This window comes from Gobio gobio (assembly GCF_949357685.1).
Source record: "Gobio gobio genome assembly, chromosome: 17".
In the NCBI taxonomy this organism is placed as follows: domain Eukaryota; kingdom Metazoa; phylum Chordata; class Actinopteri; order Cypriniformes; family Gobionidae; genus Gobio; species Gobio gobio.
The window spans coordinates 38,048,841-38,062,135 of record NC_137110.1 but is presented as its reverse complement, the minus strand read 5'-3'; the positions used below and the strand labels follow the sequence as shown (position 1 = coordinate 38,062,135).

At 36.8% G+C, this 13,295-nt stretch overlaps 1 protein-coding gene across 1 annotated transcript in view; it reads right to left on the bottom strand.

Moving 5' to 3' along the window:
• The window catches only part of tanc1a (tetratricopeptide repeat, ankyrin repeat and coiled-coil containing 1a), a gene marked incomplete at its 3' end in the record, with an annotated part of 110,424 nt that overhangs the window by 50,623 nt on the left and 46,506 nt on the right, over positions 1-13,295 (bottom strand). The window contains exon 5 of the mRNA XM_079840104.1: positions 2,198-2,319. Within this exon, the coding sequence (XP_079696230.1) occupies positions 2,198-2,319 (122 nt within the window). The remainder of the gene's footprint in view (positions 1-2,197; positions 2,320-13,295) is intronic.

Sequence of the window (13,295 nt, the reverse complement as noted above, 5' to 3'; positions counted from 1 at the left end):
TTTGGTGGAAACGAGACTTTTGTGACGGCAGAAGGTGTTTTAAAAAACATTCTTTAATAAAAACATTTAGTTTTAGCATTTTAGTTAGGTTAGGTTAATATATTTATAGCAATTAATTAATACTTTTAAGTCTTCCTGCGGCCCCCTTTGGAAGTTTGGAGAGACCCCTTTAGGGATCCCAGGGCCCCTGGTTGAGAACTTCTGCTTTAAAAGAACAAAAAAAGCTGAAAGCAGATTACACCCAAATGTTGGGGTGTGAGAAATTGTGGGTAATCTACCTGCTGCATATCTGGAGGAAGTGCTTATAGAGCATAAACCAACAGACTGAATTTCTGTATGACTTCTGTTTTCATACTATACAGAGTACATCAAATCCTAGATACTACTCTGTCCTCTCCTCTTACCTCTCTCCGCACTCTATATAGGTCAGGGAGAGTGATGGTGTGAGTGTGTGTGTGTGTGTGTGTGTGTGTGAGGGGAATCAGTGTACCGGAGCCCTGGTCCCCAGAGAACTGTTGCCTGCCAGCCGCTCACCAATGAAGGATTCACATCTTTCCACACACACAAAACACATCAGAGTAAAGCACAGCTCAAGCTTTCAGGTAGAGCTTCATGCACCTGTTCAATAATTTCCTCAGTGCTGCAGTTGAGTTAGAAAACCGTGCGTAAGAGGGACACTGTTGCTCCACCCGCATCATTCGTTTTCCCGCGGAGAAACTGCATTACTCACCGACAGCAACATCTCCAGGGTGCTTCTCCACAAGACGGTTTCAATCCTTATAAAGCAGCTGTGCACGTACACAGCACCGAACACACATAAACCAGCATTCATACTTAATGCACTGCGTTTGAAAAGGCAGAAGGGAAGATCAGAAACTGGCCAATCAGAAAGCACACTCTCATTTGTGATAATGCATGACTGATGAAGCATGTTTGTGGATAAATTCAGCAACTAGGAGCTTTGTGTGCAGCAATCCATAAAAACGCTACGCAAGTCTCTTAAGAGCAACTTAGACCCCAGATAAACACCTCAAAACCGCTGTATGATGTACCCACTGTATGATGATTTAGTTACACCAAAACAAATATATTTAAATGTTAATAACAAATCGAAAAAGAGACTTAAATGAAGATCAAAGTAAGAGTTTAGTAATGCATAAATGCACAAAAGCATAAATACATTTTTGTTGCTTGAAATAAAATAAATGATACCAGAAATACCATAAAACTAACTTATTTTATTTCATATATTTGCATTACATTTCTCATTTTCATTTAGTTTATCTTGATGTACTAAAATAACGAAAACTGAAATAAAAATTAATAAAAACTATAGACCATTTTTACAAAAACAAAAATTACTAACTTAAATTAAAATTAAAACAGAAAACATAAAAGAATAAAAAATTATTTAAACTATAATAGTATCTCAGTGACACTAAAATAACACTGGACATCACACACACTGATTTAAAGGAGAAGTTTGCCAATTTTCAACCAACTTTATATTGTTACAATGTCATTAGTATATGTAAATGAACGATGTGTACTCTTTCTCCATGTTACCTGCACCCAAATCTCCCGGTTTATTTGTCATCTAAAAGCAAAACGCATCATCCGGCAAACTTTTGACAGCTCCAGGGCTTTTGTGAAAACTACAGATCGTACTTTCGCATTTTTGAATTCCCACTCACAGACAGTCTGATCAAGCCCAATGCATTATGGGTGTTGAAGTTTTCCAACATTTTCAAATTTCAAAAGGGAACGCCACAGTCCTTGTTCTCCATTTTATCTAGTCATATTGCACCGATTCTAAAAAAAAATTTTGTTCTACTTCATAGATGGTAAAGTTTTCAAAGCCCATCTTGCCAGTGGTAAATCACCCCTTTAGGAGTACGAAGTGGAAGTCTGAAACAAAGCTCTTCCAATAGTGTGTCTAGAGTGAAAGTGTGATTCCGAGAGCAAAACAGCTCCAGCAGTGTAATCGATCTCTCTTGATAAATGACCTCTGGTATCTAGGGCTGAATCGATGTAAGCTGACTGAAAAGAAAATTCAGAGGCCGTTTCCTCTTTCTAAGGATTTTATTGTCCAAATCTTACAATCTTTAGTGGCGTGATGCAGCAGGCAGGATGTTTGTGAATCAGATTGCACGTCTTTCAGAGTTTGGGTGTTTAAACCTGTAGGGTTCATGTTTACCTGTTTCTCCTCCATGTTTGTTTGTGATGAGGTGGGGATGGCGTCTCCCAGCAGGAAGCCCAACCGTGTCATGAGCTCCTGGACAGCCGGGGAGGAGCCAGACTCAGCCGGCGAGAGCAGCTCTGCACACACACACACACACACACACACACACACATATTAAAAGGTTAGGGAAGGATGTACAAAAAAAGCCCACACCCAAAAGCAACATGTCCACAGGTACCCAAACACACAAAGGACGCATTCACATTGACAAAACATCTACTTGACCACATTCAAACATTACATTCAGTCTAATTACATATTCAACGCTATTCCTCCAGGACGTTCACCGAATCTGTCCCAACTCACCAAGATCCAAAGGACCGGTGTGGCACTTCCTGTGCTCTCCTTTCCTCTCCTCTCGCTGCCTTTCACAGTCTCCTCTGCTCTCTCGCAATCTCCGTCCCTCCCTCTCTCTCACATCTCTATCTCTCTTTTAGACTCAATCCCTCCCTCTCTCCCCCTCCTTTCTGTTGCCCTGTATCTCTTGCTCTGTACTACAACGCACTGTCTTTACAGTGCTCCGCACAGCTTCAGAAAGCCTGGGTTTGAGATGCGGTTATTATGACAACCAAGTTTCTATCCATTCAGAGGCTGTGTGTGTGAGACAGAGAGGACAGGGTGTGAATGTGAATGAGCAGAGATCGTGCTCGCTGCAAATCACTAGGCTAGCTCTCATTCTCAGAATACTACTGGCTAGACACACACACACACACACACACACACGTTCATTCATTCTCACCCCCTTTCTTACGTGCACAACAACGTTCTGCAATTTTATGTTAGATACCGACAGTTTAAGTGATTAAGTGATGTTCATTGAGTTGTTTAAAATCAGTTCGATTCGGAAAAAGAGACCAGTTGGCGAAACATTATGACATTGTGAATTCAAAATTACTTTCTTCATTGATGTCTCTGGTTTTTGCGGTGCATGATTCATCAGAGCACAATATTCGAATGATTAGACAACGCCGATTCTTTTTGGTGATGTAACCCTTTAGGGTGGGGAAAATATTAACCAATAATATTATAGTCTGACAGGTTTGATCATCCAATCAAATCACAAAATCAGGTTCTGCACGACACTATTTCCAGGAGAAAATTCAGTTTCACTTAGAAACACTTCAGTTTTAAGTAATTCAATTCAAAGTGAATATTTTTTGTAGTTTGTGTTTAAAATAAAGATAATCAATGGAAAACCATCACATTTTAAATACATTTTATTAAATGAAATAGGAAAAATAAAATAAAACAGTTAAATTTTTTTATTTTACATTTTATTATTTATTTGACATTTTTTGGTAGCCTAGAAATCTAGACGCACCCTAGCGGCAGCAAATCTAATTTGCAGCCAGGGTAGTCTAGCAACTCTCCATTGGCTTGCGAGCTGGAAAAACCAAACTCTAGTCAGGCCAATCACATCGTGTATAGTGTCGATGGGCGGGGCTTAACATAATGACGGCGTGTTATGTAAACTTTTATGAGTGATCAGCGGACATAGTTCAAATGATTCTGTACGCAATTGGATAGTCCTTCAACCAATCAGACCACAAAAGGTGTGATCAACGGGCATAGTTCAAATGACTCTGTACGCAAATGGATTGTCCTTCAACCAATCAGACCAACGATCCATCTCTTCTCTATCCGTCATTGTGTTAAACCCCCCAATAGCACGCCAGGTGGATATGCCGATTTGTGATTGGTCCCCACAAATTTGTGGGCAGGATATAAATATGTACAGGTTTCCAGCATGAGCAGCAGGGCGAAATCAAATCGCCGGCAGATCGGGCTGGGTTTACCCAGTCTAGGCCACCGTAGCTTGTGCTTTGAAAGGGAGGGGTGAGTGGTGGGCGTTTGCAATTCGCAACCTCACTGCTAGATGCCGCTAAAATTTAACTAGGAGGTTAAATCACAAGAGCAAAGAACACACTTTTAAGTCTCTTTCATATTCTTGGTTCACTCCCTGCAATTTATGTCAACCATTTTATTGTCCACTAGGTGAAAATCAGATTGCTCCGAAAAGTAACTACTGCACCACTCTTCTCTACATGCCAGGCATAATTCATGTCTTTAGCACAAATCGTTTGTGATAAGTTGCCTACTGTAAAGTCAATACTTAGAGGTAAGGGTCTAATTAGGTGGATATGCCCCAGGAAATCAATTTTAAGTGAGAAATACTGTCCCCTAATGAAAAAGATAATTTCTGTTACTGACCACCGCAGAGAAAAGAAAAGAAAAAAAACTTAAAATGTTGCGATGTTTAATGTGTCAGCGTCAGAGCAAACACAAATGGATGAAATGCCACAAAAGTCTAATGCTGATTTCATGGATGCTTTCATACCAAGTACATACCAAGACACAAACGCACAATTAAACAAAAATGCTAAATAAGTGGTATGACATATTTACGCAATTACGATATGTAAATGAGCAGGGAAGTCTTATGTAGCATCCCTGAGGGGAAGACAGGGCAACAGGCCACAGTTCATTAGCATACTGCACTCTGTCAGCAACACTGGCCTGCTCCTCCTCTCTACCCCCTTCCCTTGTTAACATCTCCTGCCATCAATCTGGCTTTACACAAATCACTTCACGATCGATTGATGCTGCTGGTCAGCTAGTGTTGTTTGCTTTCAATTGACAGCAGAATTCACAGGCAAACCTAAGGCAGAATCCATATTTAATACATCGTTCATAAAATATTTATTACCGTGCAATGAAATGCAGCATGTGTGCGCTCGTTCTCCGGGTCTATATTCAAAGGCGTATTAAAGCAAGTTAATCCAGATAAATGTTCCCTACTTAAACCATTTATTCTGCTTTTCTTCACAATAGATATTAGGACAATGAAATGAGTGTGGATTGTTTCAAAGCACGTTTACATTGGTCCACAAGTCTGCAGCCAGCTTCTCTCTCAGCTGGTCTCCAGTTGATCTATGTTTGCCAAAAGGACATAGACCTCCCAATGACTTCACACATTTCACTCTCCTTTTGCGTATGAAGACTGTGTACACCGAACCATTTCCTCCACACACGCATACACAGAAAGTTAGACATGGCTTGTTTTTGCAGAGCACTCAAGCAGTAGTGTAGTGGTGCCTGCTCATTTTGGCAGGCCAGAAGTCTAGAAGTCTAGTAACACTTGTATGTGTGTGTGTGTGTGAAAATCATTTCCGAACCGTTGCCAGATTCCCTCCTGATTGTTTGAGTGAGCTGTGTAAATCTAAATTCTAAACGTGTGATGTACAGCAGAGTACTGGAATAAACCTGTGTTAAGAATTTGATATCACCGAAATATAAGCAGAAACACCATTTATAGCATCAGGTGTTACACAGAAATGGAAAACTGCACCGTTTATAATACCATGTTTAATCAAATTAGAACATCCACCAACTAGTCAACTGTTGCAAAGTACACAAAGATAGTCAAAGGTCTTCCTTCATACGCGAAGGTTTGTGGGTTTTATGTTATTATTAAGGCTGACGGTTTAACGTGTTATTTTAATTAATTAGCCACAGGAGAAAATAACGTGTTAAATTATTAACGCATTTAACGCACCGACCTACATAGTTCATCTTACATTTCATACAGTTGATTGGTGATGAACATGTAGCCTATAGAATGCTGTTAGAATGCCCCTCAAATTCAAGATATCAGGGCAAAAATGCCCCTGAGGTTTTGTCTCATATTTATATCATGTATATCATATCACACGAGTAACGAGCGCAATATCACACGAGTGCTGTTTTTATCCCAGTTGATTTTATACAACAGTTCAATAAATAAGAAGTTAATATTGTGTTATATTAAAGACTCAGTTTTAACAATGAAACAGTGTTTTAAGCGAATCAATTGGATGAACCAATGATTCAATGGTCCATTCATAAAGAGCAAATTTACTTTTGAACAAATGGATTGGATAAATGACTCAATGACCCATTGGCAGTTTTAGTTTCTTATTAAGAGAATCATCGCATAAAAAACCCCATTAAAGGTATAGTTAACCCAAAAATGAAAATTCTGTCATCATTTACTCACCCTCATTGTTGAATTTTCTAAAGCTACTTTTTGTAATGTCTATTTGAAACGTTTCTCATTTAACACAATAATGAGTTTATCTTTTGGGGGTAGTTTCTAAAATTAATTAATTTAATTAATTACCACATTGTGTAATTAATTGGATTAAAAATTGTAATTGCTTGACAGCTCTAATTATAAAATATTATTAATATGTCATATATCATGTGGGCCTATTTTTTACGATATATTATTATATTATATACAATTCCAAGAAAAAAAATTATGCTTACATTATGCTTATAATTAAAAAAATATAGGCTTACACTATAAGCGACATGAACAGATAAAAAACAAAATTAAAAGGTTAATCACATTTATTTGTATGATAATGAATTGTCAGCACATTATTTATGGTAAAGACAGCCCTACCACCAAGTCCGCCAATGTGTTTAGCATTGAACACATTTTGAGTTCACATTGATATTAAAAAAAAACTTTGAATATGATTGGAATTTGATGTTTAAAGTTCTCCAAACTGTCAAAAGCATATAGAAATCTAGGTATCATGGCATCTACAATACCATGATCAAAACTAAGCATTTACTTCATAACACTATGCATCTAGACTACATAGATCAATCAATCAATCAATCAAACTTTATTTGTATAGCACTTTCCAACAACCAAGAGGAGGACCAAGGTGCTTTACATTTAAAACAGAAGAGCATCTACAATATATAATGTATTAATACATTAAGCAATAACCAAAGAACAGTTACACAAAAATACAAATAAAAATTCAAAGTGACACAGTGCTACAGTATGTTAAAGGCCAATCTAAATAAATGCGTTTTTAACCTGGACTTGAACAGGACCAGGTCTGTAAGAACACGCAGGTCAACAGGTAAAGTGTTCCAAAGTTTAGGAGCAGCAAAAGCAAATGAAAGATCGCTCCACTGCTTGTACCGGGACCTCGGAACAACTAGCCTCATCTGGTCAGCCGACCGGAGGGCTCTGTTTGGACGGTGGACACTTAAAATCTCTGATAAATAAGGTGGTGCAAGGCCATGAAGAGCTTTAAAGGCAAACATTAAAATTTTAAAATCAATACGATAACGAACTGGGAGCCAGTGGAGAGAACAGAGAACTGGGCTAATGTGGCTGCGTCTAGATGTATTGGTTAGAAGGCGAGCAGCTGCATTCTGTACCAGTTGGAGACGATGGAGTGAAGACTGTGTGATGCCAATGTAGAGTGCGTTACAATAATCAATGCGTGTGCTGCAGAGTTACTACAGAGTTAATTTGTTTGTTAAAATTCAGATCTCTGTCAAAAATCACCCCGAGATTCTTAATGGCCTCACTGACTTGAGGGGTTGTGTTTGATGATGTATCGTGGTGTAAAACAGATATTACAAAATATTTTTTAAAAATAATTCCATATTGTATGGATATACTGTATTGCCTCTGGTACTCTAGAACAAAGGGATAGTAATATATTATGCCAAAAAATATAACTCAATTGAACACAACTTGAAGAGGGCTTTCCCTTTAAGAATGTGTCTAAGTGAGTTGCTGAGCATTTTTGCATTAAGATGAGTCAAGTGTTGAGTTTCCAGGTTTTATGGGAACTTTTCATAGACTTAATGATTATTATTATTACTGTACAAACTGTATACTCTATCCCTTAACCCTAACTTACCCCTAAACCTACCCATCACAGAAAACTAAAAAAACATTTTGTATGATTTATAAGCTGTTTTCCTCATGGACACCACAAAATTGTTCCCACAAGGTCAAAAATGGATGGTTTTACTATCTTTATTCAGACATTTGTTCCCCATAATATAGGAAATACCAGGACCATACACACACATACACAAAATTATTCAGATCCATTGATTACAACTCTTTTCTCTTGATTTTCAAGGATGTTCTAGCCAGCATCCCAAAGGTCCCTAGTAGTACACTCTTAAGAATAAAGATATAGTACACTATTATTAAATAATTAAATTGTTCTTCAAACAATTTAATATAAAAATAAGAAATAATAAGATAAGAACTATTCACTGACAGGTTCTTTGGGGAACCCAAAATGATTCTTCTGTGACAACCTCTTCTTGAAACTTCTATTTTTAAAAGTGCATTATGAAGACTTATTCTAACTTGAACAGTATACTTTTTATCAAGAAGATTGTAAAATAAATATTTATCCATCTTTCATTCAGTGTATCTTAATGATGTTAAGCCTAAATTCACTTTTATTAATATTTTTGCATGTTTTATTTATTTTTTAAATGGCCAATGGTCAGAATTTCAATACAAATACAAATTTAAATAAAATATCTACATTTTTTACTGTAAATTTAGGTAAATGGTTTAGGTAAATGCAGGTAAAAAAAAATATTGGATATTGGAATAATTTAGACACAAACTCTTTATATCTCTGCGTCTCTCCAATTCCTCTTTAAATTCTCCCGTCTCCATATCAAACCCTTCTCTCAGACTGTGAAACAGCCATAATCTCACTGGTCTTATTCAGCTCTTGTCGTTTTCATTTTCTAGACGCTGAAATCTATTTGCATGCTAAAAAGCTAGGGAGCACCATTCCCCCTCCCCCTGTCCACACTTCCATCTCCCCTCCATCTCTTTTCATCAAATGACCTTGTTCTTCCACATACAGCTTATGAAATAAAAGGGAATACCTTCGTAGTACACAAACTCATGCTTTTCATCAGTATCATCATGTGCATGTATGTGTGTAAGTGACAGACAGAGAAACAGCCTGAAAAAGATAGATGGTGAGAGATATGAGAGAGGCAGAATGCATCTACGAATGGAGGAGTTGCGAAAAAAGAGGGGGAGGTGGAGAAGAGGACGTCGGACATGGAGCAAGACAAGAGTAAGATACAAAGAAAATAGCATGAGTGAACAGTAGCCACAGAGAAGAGAGAGTGTGTCATTCAGTCATATAAAAAAGAGAGACAGACAGGGTGGAGGCCGGAGTTCCACAGACAGCTCCGATCCTGGAATCTGAGAAGTCAATTTAGGGGTTCAGCCATAGTAAACTACAATACAGTAGGAGCTAAGCAGACTATTAACCTTAGTTTACGCATCAACACAAAGAACAAAACAAAGAAACAATCAATAAATAAACCAAAACCACTAATAAATAAAAATAAATAAATAAAACCAAAATAGTCATTCAACGAATACAACCAAATAAATGAAACCACAACAATTAATAAATAAAATAAAATAAAATAAACAAACAGGAGGTCCACAATATTTCTCACTTTCAACTAAGATGCTTTACAACCACAGACCGTAAAAAATATGGATGACGCGTCTTCACTGCCTTCCACTAAAGAAAAGTGAAGCCTCCAACATCCAAATATGGTGCGAACATCTTGCGCAGATTTGGGACAGAGTCTACACAATAGCTAGCAGGAAGTAGAGCCGCGATATCAAAAGGCTGCCCATACTCTCATGCAGAACAATTCATTATGTTTGTGTGAAATAAATAGCTATTGTAATGTAGAAATTAAAGCTAAAGCTCCAATCTCCTCCAGAAAATCCCGAAAAAAGTCTGTTAGTGCCTCAGTGACAACTTCAATCAGAGCAGCTGTCAATCTCACCTGTCAATCATGACGTCACCCCCCCATTATCCATTGTTGCTTTTCGTATGACTACATTACAAAGCTGGGAGCACCAAGTGATATTCAAAGTCACATTACACACTTTAAATAAAGCACATAAACATTACCTGAGATTATCATTGTCATGTTTTGTGTTGGTGTTCCAGACGCGACGTCGCAGAAATAAAATAGTTTCTAAAATAGAGTTATCGTGTGTCGCCGCCGCGGCTGGTTTGGACAAAAACTCAAACTAACATGAAAAAAGATACCTTTTATCGCGTGTAGCGGCGTCGCTATTAATAATTCTATTTTTGTAAAGTCCCTTTCACACCGAGAGTGAAATGACCCTTCAATGATCTCAACACCTCAGCGCCATGGGAATAGGATCAAGGTTTCAGTCAATACATGGGAAAACAAAGTAACTTACGTTACTTATTTGAAAAAATAATGCATTACTTTACTAGGTACTTAAAAAAAGTAATCTGATTACGTCACTTGCATTACCGTACTTGTAATTAGGGGTGTAACAATATATCGTGTCGCAATATATCGCAAGACAAAAATGCAACAATATGTATCGTTGATAGTGACCATGCACTGTAAATAGTTCACTTAAAAGGAAAATTACTATGCGAGGAAAAAATTTAAGTTTACAGAGTTAGTGCCAGTATTACATTAAACTACTTCATAAATCTTGAATATGTATAATTTATAATATTGCAATGGGGGAATATTTGTTGGTCCTGATGCCAAATGTCTTATATTTAAAATAACGTAGGCCACTTTTTATAACATATCTAGTCAGTGACAGAGTGGAAGCATATTCGTCTAAAATAATTCTGTATTTTCAGCTTCAGAATCATGAATATTTATTTAATTATTAATTATTCTGGTGTCACCACAGGACCTGCATTGTGTTACCTCTACCTGTGCATTGTGTTAAGCCAGTCCAAGCCTATTCATTTCCACCCCCAGTGTAATAGCAAGTTTAACATTTTAATCAACAGTAAGTTTTTTGTTAACCTTTTACCTTATGTCTTGGTGTATCCCAATACTATAGTGAGTTTAGTTTAGTGATATGCATCAAATTGTGACATGGGGGTATCATTACACCCTACTTGTAATGCATTGCACCGAAAACAGTTTACAACACAATCCTTATTCAAACGTTTTTACTGGCAACCAAATACAATTAATTGTAACATTTTAATGACCCTTGTTGCAATGGATCAAACCAAAGAAATAATCAGAGGATTAAGGGTTTAAGAACTGAGATCTGCTAAATGTTATCATAGGACCAGAGGGATGCACTTTTCCAGAGTGTTCTTTAGTGCTGAGGCTGCCTAAATTCACTTAAGGCACAAATGCATGTCTTGCTAATATGATAATGAATGAGACAAAACACTTAGTTAACAAATAATAAAAGACAACATGAAGGGATCAGAAAAACATTTACCCCTTGAATTTTAATTTTGTATACCCTTCCTGGATGTACATCAGCAATGGACTCAACTATAATGCTAAAATTAACTTAACATGTGCTGAACGTTCACTCTGTTCTTACAGTTCCTATCAGCCAGTGCTTAGTCATAATCATTATTTGTCAAAAATAAATGTTTATATGCCACGTGAATTTAAGATCCTTTCATATCAGTTTAGACAATGAGTAGCCTTTTTTATCTCCGGCGATAGTACTTATTAATAAAACTGTCATCAAACTTTGATTATGGGTTTTTTCAAAACGATCCCACACATGGGTAATAACAGGCTGTATCTTGTTGCTCTAACTTTGATGTTATCCCAGTGCCACCGTTGAAAAGTTCAAATGAAACATTTCCCTACAACACTGACAGCATCTTCACCCACGGATCCTTAGAACAACTTTTTGTTGTAAATGTTACATTTAATTTATTAATTACATAGTGTAGATGCCAGAATGTGTGACGTCGTGATAAGTAGCAAAAACAAGTGATTCATCTGTGTAATAAATCATCTGTGACATTAATCTTATTTGTTAATTTTATAAAGCATGCACGTCTTAATGCTATCAATTGTTTGAGCCAATGCACACTTGTCATTAAAAGAAGGGCCCATTAAACTTTATTGCATTTGCTTTGGCCAAACGTCTTTTTTAGACAACCATAGCAACTGGCAAAATTCAATCTGGCCGAGTCCGGCGATTTCTTCTGGTCAAACGAGTCAAAGTTTTTCCTGCAAAGTGACATCTAAATTACAGCCCTGTCGATCCAAGGTTTATTTTTGCAGCTAATGGCTGAAACACATGTAAAAGGGGAGAAAGCACGGATCAGGAAGGCAACGAGCAGCGGTATGGCGTAAACTGCGGGATGCGGTGCGGTACTATCGGCCTGTGATGAAAGATCTGTGCTGGGTAAATCATTAGTGCTCATTAGAATTGAATCATGGAGATTATGCTCTGAAGAAATCAGTGGAAAACGCTGGTCATGGCTCAGAGCGAACAGACAAAATGTTGCCATAGAGATTTGCCAGCTCAATCAAAACGAAAGGCTGCAACTCTAATATTCGAGAGCTCAGCATTAGTCTACTACACTATGAGCTAGGGTCACTAAGACTGAACAAATTTGAGTACTGATTGGTCTCCTGCTTAAAAAGTGGATTTTGAATGTGCTGTAACTGTACTATTCAATTCAATTCAATTGGGCTTCATTCAATTATACACATTTTATACCTACACTATTTTGTAAAAAAAAAAAAAAAAGAAAAAGAAAAAAAAAAGATAATAAAACTTGCTTTATTTAGGCATCACAACATCATCTTTTATTTATCTTTGTTTGTATATGTCTCTTGCTTTGGCCATATTGTTATATCACTCATATGGCCAAAGCAAGAGACATATACAAACAAAGATAAATAAAAGATGAAACATACATAACTGGATGCTTCAACTGTACATGGCATTGCACTTGCCACTGGTCTCTGCTAGTCAACCTTGTACCATCTTTTGTCATTTTAAAACAGCAATTTCCTATAGGAAACTGATAATCTTGTTTCCTAACAAGATTATCTAAGTTTTACAACACCCACATATAATTTCAATCAGCTTTGAACAGTTTATTCCAACTGACATGAGACCTTTTTATTCAGATTAACTACTAGTCCAATTAATAACTGATTATTAGGGTTAAAGTTGTATTTGTACTGTATTGATAATATTGACCATTAAACCAATCATTGTTTTGGCCAATATTACACATTTTATACCTACACTAATTTGTAAAAAAAAAAAGAAAAAGAAAAAAAAAGATAATAAAACTTGCTTTATTTAGGCATCACAACATTATAATGCACATCAAAAAAATGTTCTCATGAAATGTCAATATTTCTTTTGAGACGTTCTGAATATTACATTTAATAACGTGTA